General features: G+C 42.6%; 1 protein-coding gene across 2 annotated transcripts in view; it reads right to left on the reverse strand.

Moving 5' to 3' along the window:
- Positions 1-19105, reverse strand: part of fbxo3 (F-box protein 3) — a gene marked incomplete at its 5' end in the record, with an annotated part of 48939 nt that overhangs the window by 9539 nt on the left and 20295 nt on the right. For both annotated transcript variants that reach the window (XM_084335712.1, XM_084335711.1), the window contains 2 exons: positions 668-775; positions 2287-2402. In XM_084335712.1, coding sequence (XP_084191838.1) covers positions 668-775; positions 2287-2402 — 224 coding nt within the window. The remainder of the gene's footprint in view (positions 1-667; positions 776-2286; positions 2403-19105) is intronic.

Consider the following 19105-nt stretch of genomic DNA (forward strand, 5'->3'; position numbering starts at 1 on the left):
TAATGTGGGGGGGGGGGGGGGGTTGTGTGTAGTCATCCTATATAGGTTTAAGAGGGGAGGTCGCTTATAAGCCCTTGGGTTTTTTTTTTTTTACCTTTCCTGCACATTTTAACTGTTCTTCTTTTACTTATTTTATTCCAGAATGTATGTTTGTAAGTGCAAATAACAATAAACAAATAAACAAATAAACAGCAGTAGCAGTAGTAGTAATAGTAGTAATAGTAGTAGTAGTAGTAGCAGCAGTAGCAGTAGTAATAGTAGTAGTAGTAGTAGTAGTAGTAGTAGTAGTAGTAGTAGTAGTAGTAGTAATAATAGTAGTAGTAGCAGCAGCAGTAGTAATAATAGTAGTAGTAGTGGTAGTAGTAGTAATAGCAGTAGTAGTAGTAATAGTAGTAGCAGCAGTAGTAATAGTAGTAATAGTAGTAGTAGCAGTAGTAGTAATAGTAGTAGTAGTAATAGCAGTAGTAGTAATAGTAGTAGTAGTAGTAGCAGTAGTAGTAATAGTAATAGTAATAGTAGTAGTAGTAGTAGTAGTAGTAGTAGTAGTAGTAGTAGTAATAGCAGTAGTAGTAATAGTAGTAGTAGTAATAGTAGTAGTAGTAGCAGCAGCAGCAGTAGTAATAGTAGTAGCAGTAATAGTATCATTATTAGTAGTAGTAGTATTTACCCAGCCTGTGGAAGGTATAATGACCCTCCATGTACTCTGAGGTGGTAGAGAACGTAGTACAGCTAGCATACTCATGGACCTTCCCCGGGGTCATGACTGGAAACTCACCTACACACACACACACACACAAAATGTTCACACATTAATAATTAAATTCAACCATCCTAGTGAATACTAAAACGAATTTGTGCTTGTGTATTCTGCTGCAGTCCTATTCTATTATATATTATTTACTATTATATAATTTGTGACATTGCAGCCATATTATATGATATATTATTATTACATTATTCACTATTATATTCAACAGTGGTATTCAGAGAACCACTGGGCCTCATATTATAAACAGGTATGTAACATACCTGTTACATGTATGTAGTATGTTTGTACCGACCACACCAGACCCTAACATGTATGTAGTATGTACGTACAGACAACGCCAGACCCTAACATGTATGTAGTATGTTCGTACCGACCACGGCAGACCCTAACATGTATGTAGTATGTTTGTACCGTCCACACCAGACTCTAACATGTATGTAGTATGTACGTAGCGACCACGCCAGACCCTAACATGTATGTAGTATGTTCGTACCGACCACGCCAGACCCTAACATGTATGTAGTATGTTCGTACCGACCACACCATACCCTAACATGTATGTAGTATGTTCGTACCGACCACGCCAGACCCTAACATGTATGTAGTATGTTCGTACCGACCACGCCAGACCATAACATGTATGTAGTATGTTCGTACCGACCACGCCATACCCCAACATGTATGTAGTATGTTCGTAGCAACCACGCCAGACGCTAACATGTATGTAGTATGTACGTACCGAACACACCAGACCCTAACATGTATGTAGTATGTTCGTACCGACCACGCCAGACGCTAACATGTATGTAGTATGTTCGTACCGTCCACACCAGACTCTAACATGTATGTAGTATGTACGTAGCGACCACGCCAGACCCTAACATGTATGTAGTATGTTCGTACCGACCACACCAGACCCTAACATGTATGTAGTATGTACGTACCGACGTGCCAGACGCTAACATGTATGTAGTATGTTTGTACCGACCACGCCAGACCCTAACATGTATGTAGTATGTATGTACCGACCACGCCAGACCCTAACATGTATGTAGTATGTTCGTACCGAACACACCAGACCCTAACATGTATGTAGTATGTTCGTACCGACCACGCCAGACCCTAACATGTATGTAGTATGTTTGTACCAACCACAGCAGACCCTAACATGTATGTAGTATGTACGTACCGACCACGCCAGACCCTAACATGTATGTAGTATGTATGTACCGATCACACCAGACCCTAACATGTATGTAGTATGTACGTACCGACCACGCCAGACCCTAACATGTATGTAGTATGTACATACCGACAACGCCAGACCCTAACATGTATGTAGTATGTACGTACCGACCGTGCCAGACCCTAACATGTATGTAGTATGTACGTACCGACCACGCCAGACCCTAACATGTATGTAGTATGTACGTACCGAACGTGCCAGACCCTAACATGTATGTAGTATGTATGTACCGATCACACCAGACCCTAACATGTATGTAGTATGTTCGTACCGACAACGCCAGGCCCTCGGACCTCCTCCACGTTGCCGTTGCCGTTGGTGATTTTCCAGTAACGACTGTCCAGCTGACAGGCTGCATCTGGCCCCGCCTCTGATGACATCTCTATCCTGGGAATATCACCACGACAACCAGATTAATAATAATAACAACAACAACAACAACAACAACAACAACAACAACAACAACAACAGTATGCCACCATGTCAACCAGATTAATAGCAACAAGTGAATATCATCAACTTGCATTTCACAGGGAGGTGAAGCGGTAATGTAGTTACTAGTGGCTGGGTGGGAGTGTAATTCGGGTTGACTAGTGGCTGGGTGGGAGTGTAATTCAGCTTATCTAGTGTCTGGGTGGGAGTGTAGTTCAGGTTATCTAGTGGCTGGGTGGGAGTGTAGTTCAGGTTATCTAGTGGCTGGGTGGGAGTGTAGTTCAGGTTATCTAGTGGCTGGGTGGGAGTGTAGTTCAGGTTATCTAGTGGCTGGGTGGGAGTGTAGTTCAGGTTATCTAGTGGCTGGGTGGGAGTGTAATTCGGGTTGACTAGTGGCTGGGTGAGTGTAGTTCAGGTTATCTAGTGGCTGGGTGGGAGTGTAATTCGGGTTGACTAGTGGCTGGGTGGGAGTGTAGTTCAGGTTATCTAGTGGCTGGGTGGGAGTGTAATTCGGGTTGACTAGTGGCTGGGTGGGAGTGTAGTTCAGGTTATCTAGTGGCTGGGTGGGAGTGTAGTTCAGGTTATCTAGTGGCTGGGTGGGAGTGTAGTTCGGGTTATCTAGTGGCTGGGTGGGAGTGTAGTTCAGGTTATCTAGTGGCTGGGTGGGAGTGTAATTCGGGTTGACTAGTGGCTGGGTGAGAGTGTAGTTCAGGTTATCTAGTGGCTGGGTGGGAGTGTAATTCGGGTTGACTAGTGGCTGGGTGGGAGTGTAGTTCAGGTTATCTAGTGGCTGGGTGGGAGTGTAGTTCAGGTTATCTAGTGGCTGGGTGGGAGTGTAGTTCAGGTTATCTAGTGGCTGGGTGGGAGTGTAGTTCAGGTTATCTAGTGGCTGGGTGGGAGTGTAGTTCAGGTTATCTAGTGGCTGGGTGGGAGTGTAGTTCCGGTTGACTAGTGGCTGGGTGGGAGTGTAGTTCAGGTTATCTAGTGGCTGGGTGGGAGTGTAGTTCAGGTTATCTAGTGGCTGGGTGGGAGTGTAATTCAGGTTATCTAGTGGCTGGGTGGGAGTGTAATTCAGGTTGACTAGTGGCTGGGTGGGAGTGTAATTCAGGTTATCTAGTGGCTGGGTGGGAGTGTAATTCAGGTTATCTAGTGGCTGGGTGAGAGTGTAGTTCAGGTTATCTAGTGGCTGGGTGGGAGTGTAGTTCAGGTTATCTAGTGGCTGGGTGGGAGTGTAGTTCAGGTTATCTAGTGGCTGGGTGAGAGTGTAGTTCAGGTTATCTAGTGGCTGGGTGGGAGTGTAGTTCAGGTTATCTAGTGGCTGGGTGGGAGTGTAGTTCAGGTTGACTAGTGGCTGGGTGGGAGTGTAATTCAGGTTATCTAGTGACTGGGTGGGAGTGTAATTCAGGTTATCTAGTGGCTGGGTGGGAGTGTAGTTCGGGTTGACTGGTGGCTAGGTGGGAGTGTAGTTCAGGTTGACTAGTGGCTGGGTGGGAGTGTAGTTCAGGTTGACTAGTGGCTAGGTGGGAGTGTAGTTCAGGTTATCTAGTATATACTTGATTATGTAATGAAGGGAACACATCACACCTGTTCACACTTGCCTTCATGCAACACGGCCCTGCTCCCAAGTAACCCACCCCCTGACTCTTTTCTTTTAACACATTGGGTGCCAACGACGAGAAATCTCGTTGTTGGCCGCCATGCGTTGAGTGCCAATGATGGGAAATCTCGTTATTTAATCGCTATTTCTTTTATTAGCGATATCCATTCATTTTTCATCCATCCAGCCTCACGTTATCATTGGGACTGGCTCTAAGCTCGAAAAGGGCAAATACCGCCCCCTATCGTCTCCCGAATGGTATTGCACCCATTGGAATGGAGTCGATGGGAATGCATCAGAAAAAAAAACTGCAGGCTCCACATTTGACTTCTGAGGCATGTAACCTGAGACTATTGCATCCACTGAGGGAACTGGAAGAAGCGTCGATTATGTGTTTCGAGGTATAACGTTGGATCAATAAATGCGGTCGATATTTGGAATGGCGATCAGGAATTGGATTAATCTTTTTGCAGAACATCTGATCTGAGGTAAGGACTTTATTTTACCAGTATTGGGTTAATCAGTTTTTTTTCATAGCGTTCACAACGTGTCTCCTGTGTGTGTACAGTGTGTGCGTAACGTTAGCGCCAGGCATGGCATAGATAATCGATTTTTCAGCCCGCTTCTCTAGCGTGCATAAGTACACATATACTATCGATAATCTAGCATTTATTTGAAAACGATTCATAAATAGGCCTAAAAATGACAACGTGTTTTGTGTATTCCAGTAAAGAGCTATTTTCGCGGATTTTTCTGGAATCACTAGAAATCTTCAAAACTATACTCGTATTCAAAACGGTATAAAACGGAAATGTACTGATGAAAAAACTATCCGTTTCGTACATGTTGACTGCAAGCAAGTCATTGATAAGCGACGGGTGTATTAGACACATAGCCATAATTTAAGATATAGTTTATGTGTTTGCAAATGTGCTCGTCCTCTCATTGACTAAAACACTGGCACTCAAGCGATAAATCGCGCACCCCCTGCTGGCAACCAATGTGTTAAGCCACAGATCCTGTTGTTTTTGTTTTAGTTAGTTTTCTTGTTACGGTTTCGTCCAATTGGACAGCACCTTGCTTCCTTTTTTATCTTATTTTTTTCTGTTGTTACTATACACATATATTAATTTTTTTATATAGCTTCTCTCTCTTTGTACAGTGTCCCTGAGTCTGAGAAAGGCGCTTCTCTCTTTAAATCCAATTTATTATTATTATTTATTATTATTATCTAGTATATACTTGATTCTATAGTGAAGGGAACACATCTAGTATATACTTGATTATATAGTGAAGGGAACGCATCTAGTATGTACCTGATTATATAGTGAAGGGAACACATCTAGTATATACCTGATTCTATAGTGAAGGGAACACATCTAGCATGTACCTGATTATATAGTGAAGGGAACACATCTAGTATATAGTTGATTATATAGTGAAGGGAACACATCTAGTATATAGTTGATTATATAGTGACGAGAACACATCTAGTATATACCTGATTATATAGTGAAGGGAACACATCTAGTATATAGTTGATTCTATAGTGAAGGGAACACATCTAGTATATAGTTGATTCTATAGTGAAGGGAACACATCTAGTATATAGTTGATTCTATAGTGAATGGAACACATCTAGTATATAGTTGATTCTATAGTGAAGGGAACACATCTAGTATATAGTTGATTCTATAGTGAAGGGAACACATCTAGTATATAGTTGATTCTATAGTGAAGGGAACACATCTAGTATATAGTTGATTCTATAGTGAAGGGAACACATCTAGTATATAGTTGATTCTATAGTGAAGGGAACACATCTAGTATGTACCTGATTCTATAGTGAAGGGAACACATCTAGTATGTACCTGATTCTATAGGTGAAGAAGAAGTGAGGAGGATGGATGGGTTAGGGCAGGGGTCGGCAACCTGCGGCTCTTTAGCCAATCAGCTGCGGCTCCCTGGCCAATTTTTTTTTAACTTTTTTTTTTTTAATTTCTTTTTTGTTCTCTTATTTTGGAGATCGATGTCATACTGTGACACTGAAATGAAAAAACATTTCATTAACTAAAATATTTAGTCAACTAAAATATACAGTACGTCACACCCCGTGCCTCTCCCTGCCGTCTGCAAGTGGCTAATATTGAGTTTCCGACCCCCCAGTAAGCTAACCATGGATAAATCCAAAAAAAGGAAAGTCTGAGGAAAATAGAGGGTTTAATTCAGCGTGGACAGATTAATTTGCTTTCACGACTAACGATGCAGGCTTACCTGTATGCCTGATATGTGGTGACAAATTTGCAAACAACGAAAAATTTACTTTTTATTTTATAGATTTTCCACAAATAAGGGAAATAGAGCTGCATAGTTCAGGGTTTTATTTCAAAGTAGGTCTACAGATGCCAGTGTTTTTTCTCCTTTTCTGTGTTTTATTTCAAAGTAGGTCTACACATGGTAGTCTTTTTTCAAAGTGGACTACTTTTTATTTTATAAATGTTCCACAAATAAGGGAAGGGCTCAAATATACCTGAATAGTTCAGGGTTTTATTTCAAAGTCGGTCTACAGACACCAGTGTTTTGTCTCCTCTTCTGTGTTTTATTTAAAAATAGGTCTACACAGCCAGTATTTTTTCTCCTCTTCATAAGAGTTTGAAGTTTCCCTTTGTTATAACAGGTAAAAACAGCAATAAAAAGTCAAAACTTTTCTTTTTGTTGCTTTATAATTCCATTAATGCAATAAGTATAAAGTATAATAAATCGCAAATTACTTTGGATATGCAATTGTCAGGCGTTTTATGCTAAATGTGGGGTATGCTTGGGGATATATAAAACGTTATACGCTGTGTTATCTTCATTTTAAGGGTAAATAGGTTGTGCAGCTCCCTGAGCATTTTATTTTGTGGGAGGGGGGAAAAGTGGCTCTTTTGATAGTAAAGGTTGCTGACCCCTGGGTTAGGGTTATGTACCTGATCCTGTAGGTGAAGGAGAAGTGAGGGGGATGGATGGGTTAGGGTTAGGGTTATGTACCTGATCCTGTAGGTGAAGGAGAAGTGAGGGGGATGGATGGGTTAGGATTGCGTCTATACTTTCCACAAGCAAGTTGTCCTTCCGCGTTGCTCTGATTGGCCACGGACCTACGCTCGTTTTTGCCCCCACGCCGGTATGAGAGAAATAATAATAATGAGCAGCGTAGAAATAATAATAATGCGAGAGCGAGCCTCGTAGAAATAATAATAATGCGAGAGCGAGCCTCGCACACACGCACGCTGAAATGGGTATCGTAGAACATGACATAGTCGCATGACATCTGATTTATTAGTGCCAATACTAAAGATTAGGGACAAACGCGTGGGCGGCTAGGTGGTGCAGTGGGCAAGGCACTCACCACCAATGCTGGAGATGCTGGGTTCGAGCCCAGCTCTCCACATTGTTTTCAGTTTGGCTGGTCGTTCGTACTAATACAATTGGCAGTATTAGGGGGAGGGAAAACTGATGGGTGGGGATCGGATGTTGTGGACAGCGACTCCTACAGGTCGGTTGGTGCGCCTGCGCAGTAGAATCAAGAAGCGATGGGGGCGGCGCCCCTCCAAAGCGCAGACCCCTGACGCTGAAAGATCGCGCCGCGCAGGTGAAAAGATGCGACGGCTGCTACCTCGAGTATCGGAGGGGACTCGTGCTATGTATGGCTTCGTCCACATTGCAGCCGGCTTGTGGGAGGCAAGAAACAGCGTTCGAGACATGGGAGGGTTGAATTGGACGATATGAAATTGGGATGGGAGAAAAATAGAAAATGGGAGAAAAAGTGGGTACAAAAAAAAAAGATGACTTCCGGTATGAGAGCAGACGGGTAACACACGTGCGATAGAGCTCCTGGTCAAATGAGCGAAAAAACGGATAAAAAAGTGATTAAAAATGAAAATGCACACGAGAAGTAAGGAAGAGACAACGAATGTGAAGGAAAGAGAAATGGAGAACACACGAGAAGAGGAGAATTTGAAGAAACAGAGTCCCCGAAGCGAAGCCGAGAAGAGACAGGCGGAAGAAGGGGGAGGTCCCGCTGAGGCAGACACAGGAATGCCAGGATGGGCCGTGGTCATGCAGGCCGGGATATTGGAGAACATAACAGCGGCGATAAAACTGAACACGGACACGATAAGGAATGATATTGGGAAGCTACGGGAGGAATTGAGGAAGGAACAGGAGGACTTCAGAGGTGAAATGAATACAGAACTCAAAAGGGTGGAGGAGAAGATGGCGGAACAGGACAGAAACGTGACCGAGTTACAGACTAGAACGGCGCAAGCGGAGGAATGGAACACAGAGATACACGAGGTATTAACATGTGCGATTCAGAAACAAGAACAGATGGAGACAAAGATGTCGGACATGGAGGGGAGGTCACGGAGAAATAACATCAGAATATGGGGATTGAAAGAAGGAGTCGAAGGGGAATCGGTGACCCATTATGTAGAAAAGCTTATCAAGGAGCAATTGAAGGAGACGGGACTGGAAAAAAAATGGAGATTCAGAGGGCCCACAGGGCGTTGGCTCCGAGACCGAAACCGGACAGACCTCCGAGAGCGGTGATTATTAACTTTCTGAGATTTGAGATTAAGGAATTGATACTCAGAACCGCGTGGACCAAGAAGATTGAAATCGAAGGGAAAAGACTATCGTTTGATCACGATTACTCGACAGCGGTAGCAATAACACGCAGGTCCTACGCGGGACTGAAGAGAACTCTGAAAGAAAACGGAATGAGATTCCAATCACCCATGACCTCGCTAAGGATTCACTGGGAGGAAGGGACGGTGACGTACGCGACGGCACGGGAGGCGGCGCAGGAGATGAGACGACGGGGGATGCAGATGGCGGAGGACGGAGAAGGAAGGAGACAGGAGGACCAGACGCGGAGCCTGCAGCAGAGATTGGAGGGGGCACGCAGATGGACCAGAGTAGGAGACCGAAACCAGGGAGAGGAGGGAGGAGAGAGGAGAAGGCCGAGGTGAAACGTGACAGACTGAGGGCGGAGACGGACGAGGAGGCCAGAGACGGAGAAGGAGGGGAGAGGAGGCGGGAGGAGGCGAACGGATGAGTACACACACAAGAGATTGAAAAAACTATCCAAATAGAGACAAAATATAGAAACTGAAATAACATATGCATAAACACACATTCACAGGTAGAGGCAGGATATAAAATTTTTTATTTAATGGCAGCCTATAATACAGACATGTTTCGGAACGTGTTCCTTCTTCAGTGTAATAGGCTAGCAGTGATAGCTTGTAAAAATGGGAGCTATATACCATGAGGGCAGGAAGTGACATCATAGAGGTGAGCTTGGGAATGCCAGTCAACTTTGACCTCCAGAGTAAGGACTTGATAATGTAGCATGTTGAAAACAAATATATACCAGAAACTAAAATTAACTAAAAGTTCATCGGTCCCGGAGATTTACACCATTACTGACATTGCAAGTGTACATTTGAGTGATTAGCTCCACTTTGTCCTCTCTTAAGGGTGTACCGTATCTCTCTATTTCTCCTAATGCATTCTTATTGTTTAAGGGACTTGTTAATCTACAATGCCCTCTAGAGGGGGAGACGGGTTACTATATTAATTTGATTAATGGCATCGTACCAAAGGGAATGAATGAAAAAAGTTGTGATCCTGTTTCCTACAAGTGACTTTTATTACTTTTATTATCATGAGTATATTATCATTACTATTATTTTACAAATGGTGAAAGGTTTCCTTTCTGTTGTTGTTTTTCTTTGCTCATAGAATTTGGTGTTTGCTATAGGCTTATTTTAGTTTCTGGTATATATTTGTTTTCAACATGCTACATTATCAAGTCCTTACTCTGGAGGTCAAAGTTGACTGGCATTCCCAAGCTCACCTCTATGATGTCACTTCCTGCCCTCATGGTATATAGCTCCCATTTTTACAAGCTATCACTGCTAGCCTATTACACTGAAGAAGGAACACGTTCCGAAACATGTCTGTATTATAGGCTGCCATTAAATAAAAAAAAATTTAATCTGAGAGTGCTGGTCCGGCCTTCGCCTTTTTCTTCATAATGTTTGGGATTTCAGCACCCAGTGTTAGATACTGAGAGCGCGGTCTAACTTGACTTAGAGGCAGGATATAGAAATGAACATAACGTATACATGGACACATAATACACATGCTGATGGAGGAAATAAATGGAAATATAACTAGGTATGATAGACGAGACACAGAACATACTGAAACAGATACATAGACACACGCTGCGAGTAACACAGTTGGAAGGGATTAAGGGGATAAATGGACATCACATAGAAAATAGAGGGGAGGAAAAGAAAGTAAAAAGGGGTACACAGGAGACACCACACTCGGGTTTGGGAGGAAGGAGGGACATTGAAACATATGAGACACATTGAGAGGGACCTAGGAAAAGAGGGTCTTTGGTCAGAAGGAAGGACAGAGCGCTTTTGACCAGGAGCTCGACAGCAAAAAAAAAACAGTAAGAAAGCTGGACAAATATGACGAGCGATTGGGGGTAAGGGTTTCAAACCCCCAAGCCGTCAGGAGGGGGCCTCTCGCTAGGAGAGCAATTACCCCTCACCCACCAGCAGGGGACAGGGGGGGACACAGGGACCCCCCGAACGCCTTGGGAGCACTTTATGTAAAGTTTATGTTTTTTATTTATGTTAATCATTATATGTATTCGGTGAAGAGAGCGGAGGCTCCAACCGGAGGGGGGAATGAATTAGGGATGCACGATATTGATTTTTTGACACCGATACCGATATCTTTATGCTCCTCAAGCCGATAACCGATATCGATAACCGATATTTATTGTATTATATATTTTTTTTTAAATGTATATAAATATATATATACTTTTTTTAATCACATTTTTTTTTTTTAGTATTTATAAGCTCCGACGTCATCGGTACTGCTATCGGTACTCGAGAAATTATGGAGTTTTTTTTTTGAGGAATTTAAACGTCGCAAACTAATCTTGTTGGCCGTTTTCTATCTCTCCTCCCTGGGTCTCTCTCTGCCTACGCGAGCCAGCCGGCTGTGCTCTTACACACACTCACTCACTCACACACACACACACAGCTCTGCTCTCGACAGCACCCGTGTGTGTGTGTGTGTGTGTGTGTGTGTGTGTGTGTGTGTGTGTGTGTGTGTGTATGTGTGTGTGTGTGTGTGTGTGAGTGTGTGTAAGAGCACGGCTCGCGCAGGCAGAGAGAGACCCAGGGAGGAGAGATAGAAAACAGCCAACAAGATTAGTTTGCGACGTTTAAATTCCTCAAAAAAAGTCTGGGTCTATTTTTACTAAAGTCGATGCTGACAACAAGTGCAACAAGACATTTGCCAGTAATGTATAAGCGCTGGTACTTGTCAATGTGGCTGGCGGGGAGCAGCTAACGTTATAGCTCCGAGTAGAATAATGGCCGACAATCCGGAGGTAAATAAACGAACGAGAGCTTCTGATTGGTGGTAAGAAGAAGAGGTGGGTGCAAGCGGAGGGACGTAATTGGCAGATCGACTGTCTGTCTCCGAATGTAACGTGACTACGTCACAGCCAAGAAGGGGAGCGCTGGATTTGTGAAAAACTGCCTGTTCCTAAACCACACGCTATCAGTTTTACCACAGTACTGGCAAAACGGGAGGAGGCTATAATAAAAACAAGCGCCCTTCATCCAAATCCACCCACACCGGATTTCTTTTAACCAAAACATTTATTATGTTATCGGAGCTATCAATAACGTTATCAAGTTTATCGGGATGACGTCATAATTGCTGATATCGGCCCGATAATTATCGGCCCGATAATTATCGTGCATCCCTAGAATGAATGTGACATGGGGGGGACTGACAGACGAAAGAAGAAGAAAGATGACAATGGTTAAAGGTATAAAAATGATGTCGTTAAACGTTAATGGAATGAATAATGCGATAAAGAGGAGCAAAGTGATGTTGAAATGTAAAAAAAGTGAGATGGAAGTGATTTTTCTGCAGGAGACACATTTGGTAGCACAGGATCATGAGAAACTGAAGAGATTTGGATATGAAAATGCATACTATAGTTCCTTTAAACGGAACCCGAAGAGAGGAGTAATCACGTTAATCAAAAACACAGTCAAATTTGAATTGATCAAGGAAGTAAGAGACAAGGAGGGAAGGTTTGTTCTGGTGAAGGGGAAAATGGAGGGCCAAATGGTTACGTTAGTGAATGTTTATGCACCCCCAGAGAGTGAGAGGGATTTATATGAGACCATTTTTGATATGATAGTGATGGAACTAGAAGGGATATTGATATGCGCGGGAGATTTTAACGTAGTACTGAATCACGACCTAGACACCACGAGTACTAGAAAAGGACGAGCACCCATCAGTAGATAAATATTCAGATGACGGAAATGGGAATTACAGATGTTTGGAGGGGGATGCACACCATGGACAGGGAATACACACATTACTCACACCCGCACGTGACATATGCGAGAATAGACAACTTTTTGATGACGACGGGGGACAGGGCACGGGAGAGCAGAATAGGAGTAGCGGACATATCGGATCACAGTGCCATATATCTGACAGTGGATCTAGAAGGGAGACGGAGGAACACGATCTGGAGACTAAATGTAGGAATATTAAATAACAAGGGGGTGGTGAGTCAGATCAAGGAGGAGATAGCCAGATATAAGGAAGAAAATGACAACGGGGCGGTAGATCCGAACATTCTATGGGACATACTGAAGGTGGTGATAAGGGGGAAATTGATGGAGAAGACAGCAATGCTGAAGAAGGCCAGAACGGAGACATATCACAATCTGATAGGGAAGCTGAAGAAGCTAGAGGGGAGACACCAGATATCAAAAGGACAGGAAACGCTCAGAGAAATCAAAGAAGTAAAGGCCAGGATAAATAGGGAATTATTGACGGAAATAGAAAAGAAAGCGAGGTTCATGAAACAAACGTACTATGAAGGGGGACCAAAAGCGACCAGACTGTTGGCTAGGAGAATTAGGACGCAACAGAAGTTGAACACGATACACACAATAAGGGATACAAAGACTAATGAAATATTGAGGGACCCAGCTGAAATAGAGAGGACATTTAGAGAATACTATGAGAAATTATACACACAGCCAAAAGCAGCGGGAGAAGAGGAAATAGAAGCATATCTGGAGAAGCTAGAGTTACCATCGATAGGGAAAGAACAGAATGAAGAATTAAATAAAATAATTACGGAACAAGAACTGGAAGAGGCAATTAGTAGAGCTAAAAACAACAAGTCTCCGGGGAGCGACGGATTCCCATCGGAATTCTACAAGACATTTAGAACTGAATTAGCACCCATGTTAGGGGCGGCGTTCAGACACACGATGGAAGAGGGAAAAATGCCCCCCTCGTGGAAGGAAGCCATAATCACCACGATACCGAAGGAAGGGAAGGATAGGGAACTATGTAGTAGTTTCAGACCTGTGTCCATACTCAACGTGGATTACAAGATGTATACATCGATAATATCAAAGAGATTTGAGACGTTTATGCCAGACATTATAGATGAAGATCAAACTGGATTTATTAAAGGGAGACAGACACAGGACAACGTGAGAAAGACATTACACATAGTAGAGGAGATACAAAAACAAGGGGGTAGCGCGGTACTGATTAGCCTAGATGCAGAAAAAGCATTCGACAGTGTGAGCTGGACATTTTTATATAAAACATTGATGAGGTTCGGACTGAACGGGAGGGCGATGAAGATGATCAAGGCGCTATATCAAGAACCGACAGCGAGGGTTAAGGTGAATGGCAGCTTGACGGATAGAATCAGATTAGAGAGGGCTACCAGACAGGGATGTTGTCTCTCACCGACGCTCTTCGCCGTTTTCATAGAACCACTGGCACAACTGATCAGACAGACGAGGACATTAAGGGAGTAAGGATAAAGGGAACGGAATATAAACTAGGCCTATTTGCAGACGACGTGATAGTATACATGAGACAACCAGGCAAGAGCTTCCCGGCACTGATGGATCTACTGAAGGAATATGGCCACTACTCAGGATACAAACTAAACGTGACAAAGACACAGACCTTAGCATGGAACTATACCCCAACAACGGAAATTAGAGAACAGTACGGGATAAGATGGGACATGGACAAGATTAAATACTTAGGGGTGAACATCACGAGAGGGGTGGAGAAACTGTTTGAGGCGAACTATACACAGATAAATCAGAACATCAAGAGAGACTTAGAGAGATGGACAGTAATGCCCTTGGACTTCAATTCAAGAATAGAGGTCATTAAAATGAACATACTATCAAGGTTACTGTACCTATTCCAGTCACTACCGATACAAATACCACAGAATCAATTCAGGGAGTGGGACAGACTGATATCGAGATTCATATGGGCGGGGAGAAGACCACGGGTCAGATATAAAACACTACAACTACCAAAGGAAGAGGGAGGGATGGCAGTACCCAGCCTACAAGATTATTACTATGCAGCACAACTGAGAGCAGTGACGTGCTGGTGTAACGACAGATATGAGGCAAGATGGAAAGACATTGAAAAAGAAGGGGAGGGATACAAGGTACAAGCTCTGGTGGGAGATAGGGAACTATTTAAAGAAAAAGAGGGACTATTAGATCCAATCACCAAATGCACCTTGACCATATGGAACGGAGTAGTAAAAACACACAAATTGGAGAAGCAGTCAGGGGTCCTGAGATGGGTAGCACATGACAAGAGATTCAAACCAGGGAGGTTAGACCATGGATTCAGAAGGTGGGAGAGGGGGGGGGGGGCAACAGCGATATGCAAAATGATAGAGAAGGGGGAAATGCAAACACTACAAAAATTAAAGGAGAAATTTGGACTAGAAAACAAGGACCACTTCAGATATCTACAGATTAGAGACTACTATAATAAAGAAATAAGAGGGGACAAGGAAGAAGAACAGAATGGAATAATTAGGATGATAGTAAGGGCATACGAAGGAGGGAAAGGAAGGGTAATATCAGCACTGTACCGGGCTATAATGACCAGCAAGGGACACACGACCGATTATATAAGGGAGAAATGGGAGAGAGAACTAGAGATGGGAATAACAGGGAAGGAATGGGGGAACATATGCGAGGTGCAACATTCAATAGGATCGAGGATATGGAAAGAATTTGGATGGAAAAACATAATCAGATTCTTTATAACCCCAGAGCTGAAGGGAAAATATGCACCAACACAAAGAGCATGCTGGAGGATGTGTGGGAAGGAGGGGGCAAATCACACGCACATATTCTGGGGATGTCAGAAGCTGAAGGGGTATTGGGAGGAGATAGGGGAGGCAATGATCAGAATATTAGGATACGGGTTACCACAAACAGGACTGGTGCTTTACTTAGGAGACCTGACACACGAGGGAATACAAGGGGGGGACAAATATTTAATAAAGATAATGTTGATAGCGGCCAGAAAAGCAATAACGAGACTGTGGTACAAGGAAGACCCACCGACAATAGCACAATGGGTAGGAATAGTGGAAGAAATACAGGATATGGAGAGGATAACACACATGCTGAGGTTACAGGAAGAGACATTTGGGGAAAGAGGGAGGATTATAAAGGGAACGAAAACGACATCACAGAGGAAGAACCAAATGCAACACAAGAGGGCGAAGGGTAAAGGAGGAAAGAAGTTCAAGGAGGGTCTCTGAACCCATGTCACACACCTATGCTTTAGTTAGTATTTTCCATTTTTTTGGGGTATTACAATTGTTTTATGTTTTTATACTTTATTATTTATGTCTGTTTAACAGTGTTATATTAATATTCAGGGATGATGTGGTTTGTGTATGGGTGAATCAAAAGGCAAAGTGAAAGTTAATAAAAAAAAAATAAAAAAAAAGGACGAAGGATAAGGGAAGAAAGAAGCTCAAGGAGGGTCTCTGGACCCATATCACACATGCATGCCTTAGTCAGTATTTGATATCTTTGAGTAGGAATTATTTTTATACCTGTTTAAGGGAGGTACACAATCAGCCTTTGTATTAAGTACCTGGAAAACAACTGTAGTGGAACCAGACAACTAACCATGATACCCATGTAACCATTTATGTGCACTGCTTTTTTTGTTTTTATTGTGTTGTTAGTTTCTTTTTTTTGTAAGTGCTGTTTGTCTATAAGTGTCAATAAAAATGTAAGTAAAAAAAAAAAAAAAAAAAAAAAGATTAGGGACAAACGCACGCAATTGGCACAAGTGTAAAACATGGATTAGTCACTCAGTTTTAACATCGGCCCGCGTAGCTCAACTCGTTCGTCAGCTGGCTGTGGAGCCTATGGTCACAAGTTCAAATCACTCTTAGTTAAATTTTTTCAACTGAAATAACGTATTATATTGTTTTCATCTCTCTATATTAACGTGATTCCATCAACACAACATAAATGTTCAAAACACGACTTCATTATTGCTTATCTCTGCACATTATTGCTTATCTCTGCTCTGTTTACGTTGGGTGGACGAGCAGTGAGTTTTAACACTTTGGTCGCCAGGCTTATATTCTTAATATACCATCTTCCGCCAGCTCTATTTGTCTATGGGGATGTTTACCTTCTTTGCAGGGCTATAACTTTTTAAATTGTATTGCTAAATTTACATTACTATGGCCCATTCAACGTCAAGTATCTATTGTTCAGGGTGTAGCAACGTTATACTTTTTCATTCACATATTCATACTAAAATACGGTCTAAAGTATAAGTATGTTTTTATCGTTTTCTCCAGAACGTGATTTATAGCCCCAAATGCATTATATTGATGATCAAATACAGTTTGATAGGAATCTGCGTGAGATAAAAAATTTCAAATGGACGTGCTTCTAGAAGTTACTACTGATCATCTGATGTTGACCGGATGGGGGGGGGGGGGGTCGTTTATAATTCCGTGGCCAACGTTAGATGATTCACATTGTACATATGTCTATACTGAACACTGTGACCTCATTTTCTACTTCTAAATTACATGCTATACTATGTTATTTGATACTATCTTGTCTAGCACAGTCTCTGGAGCGTAACAGTAAGAAGCATTTTGTATGAAAGTATTCTGTACTTCTGTATGACAACTATTAAAGAAACTTGAAACTTGATCTAGTGTGGGTGATATGATCATTAGAGCAATTAGTATCGAACACGTTAAAAAATAACGCTGAATCTTACCGTAGCTTCCTCATAGCGTTTGGCGATGATCGTGGAACAGAAATATTCCTATTATGGGATGTAGAAATATGCGATCCATTTCCAGGTTGTATAATAGTATATACGTCCAAATCATGTTGTTTATCGAGTTATTGGTAACGGATTGCTATCCGTTGTGTCTAGCTCGAGTCCTGGGACTATTACCGAGTGATCGGACCGAATTGGAATGAGCACCAGCTTCCATTTCCTGTTTCCGCTCTGGGCGATCCGCCGATCGGCCACCAGATGGCGCTCTTGAACCGTTGGCGAGTTGAGAGGGGATCAACAGTAGATCTCAAGTCTCCGGGGGAGAAATATGATTTCGATCACAGATTTTTGAAATATTGATATCAAAGACGTGGTACGGCGTCTTTGGCAGAATGAGCATGGCGGGGAATGACGTGGTACAGCGTTTTTGGCGACCATAGTGTTAATATTGAGCACGCCATAAGTAGGTAATATGCTCTTGCGCGTGACGCGACTTTGGGCTTCATTATTCAGCCACAGGCAGGAGTTTTTAGATCACAGGCTGGTCATGCATAATCTCGCCCACCAGACTCTTCTACCGAATTGACTAGGTTGCGCAAGTCAATCAATAGATTACACTTGCTGTAGGCCTAACACTCACCTACTCATTCTGTTGTGACACAACATGACATGTTAGGGTTGTCACCTTCCGTGATCATGTTTGAACCAATGTGTAAAAAATCTGTTTTAGATTAGGCTGTAAAAATCTGTTCTATAGGCTATATTTAGTCTAGTTTATTAGACAAAGCATTTAAAAATACTTTGATGAGTCTACATCAATAACATTAACCATACATTGTCAAGGTTGACAGAATAAAGTCTATATCAACTTATTGCCATCATGGACCAATAACAGAACAGAATGAAGTCGTGTTTTGAACATTTATGTTGTGTTGATGGAATCACGTTAATATAGAGAGATGAAAACAATACAATACGTTATTTCAATTGAAAAAATTGAACTAAGAGTGATTTGAACTTGTGACCATAGGCTCCACAGCCAGCTGACGAATGAGTTGAGCTATGTGGGCCGATGTTAAAACTGAGTGACTAATCCATGATTTACACATGTGCCAATTGCGTGCGTTTGTCACTAATCTTTAGTATTGGCACTAATAAATCAGATGTCATGCGACTATGTCATGTTCTACGATACCCATTTCAGCGTGCGTGTGTGCGAGGCTCGCTCTCGCATTATTATTATTTCTACGAGGCTCGCTCTCGCATTATTATTATTTCTACGCTGCTCATTATTTCTCTCATACCGGCGTGGGGGCAAAAAACTAGCGTAGGTCAGTGGCCAATCAGAGCAACGCGGAAGGACAACTTGCTTGTGGAAAGTATAGACGCGTTAGGGTTAGGGTTATGTACCTGATCCTGTAGGTGAAGAAGAAGTGAGGGGGATGGATGGGTTAGGGTTAGGGTTATGTACTAGTGCACTGCAACCCTGCCCGAGCCCGACCCGACGGGTTCGGGCTGGGTAGGGCTTTGTTTTTAAATAAATAATTCAGGCTCGGCCGGGCCGGGCAGCGCCCTCTTTTAAAAAAAAAATGTTTATTGCGCGCTCACTATACTCCTATAACTAGGGTTATAGGATAACCTTACGGTTTCAGTTGCTGTTTTGCGCCAGCTGTCATCAGAGATCAGAGAGTCAGAGCCTCGTGTCTCTGAGTCGCGATGGATAAGTTAACAGATATGGAATTAGGGAAAGGGAGAGCTTTTGAAAGTTCCCAATGCATCTGGGAAAGCTGCATTTTTGGAAACATTTGGATGTAATTACCGC

This window comes from Notolepis coatsorum, assembly GCF_963971535.1.
Source record: "Notolepis coatsorum genome assembly, chromosome: 1".
Lineage (NCBI taxonomy): Eukaryota > Metazoa > Chordata > Actinopteri > Aulopiformes > Paralepididae > Notolepis > Notolepis coatsorum.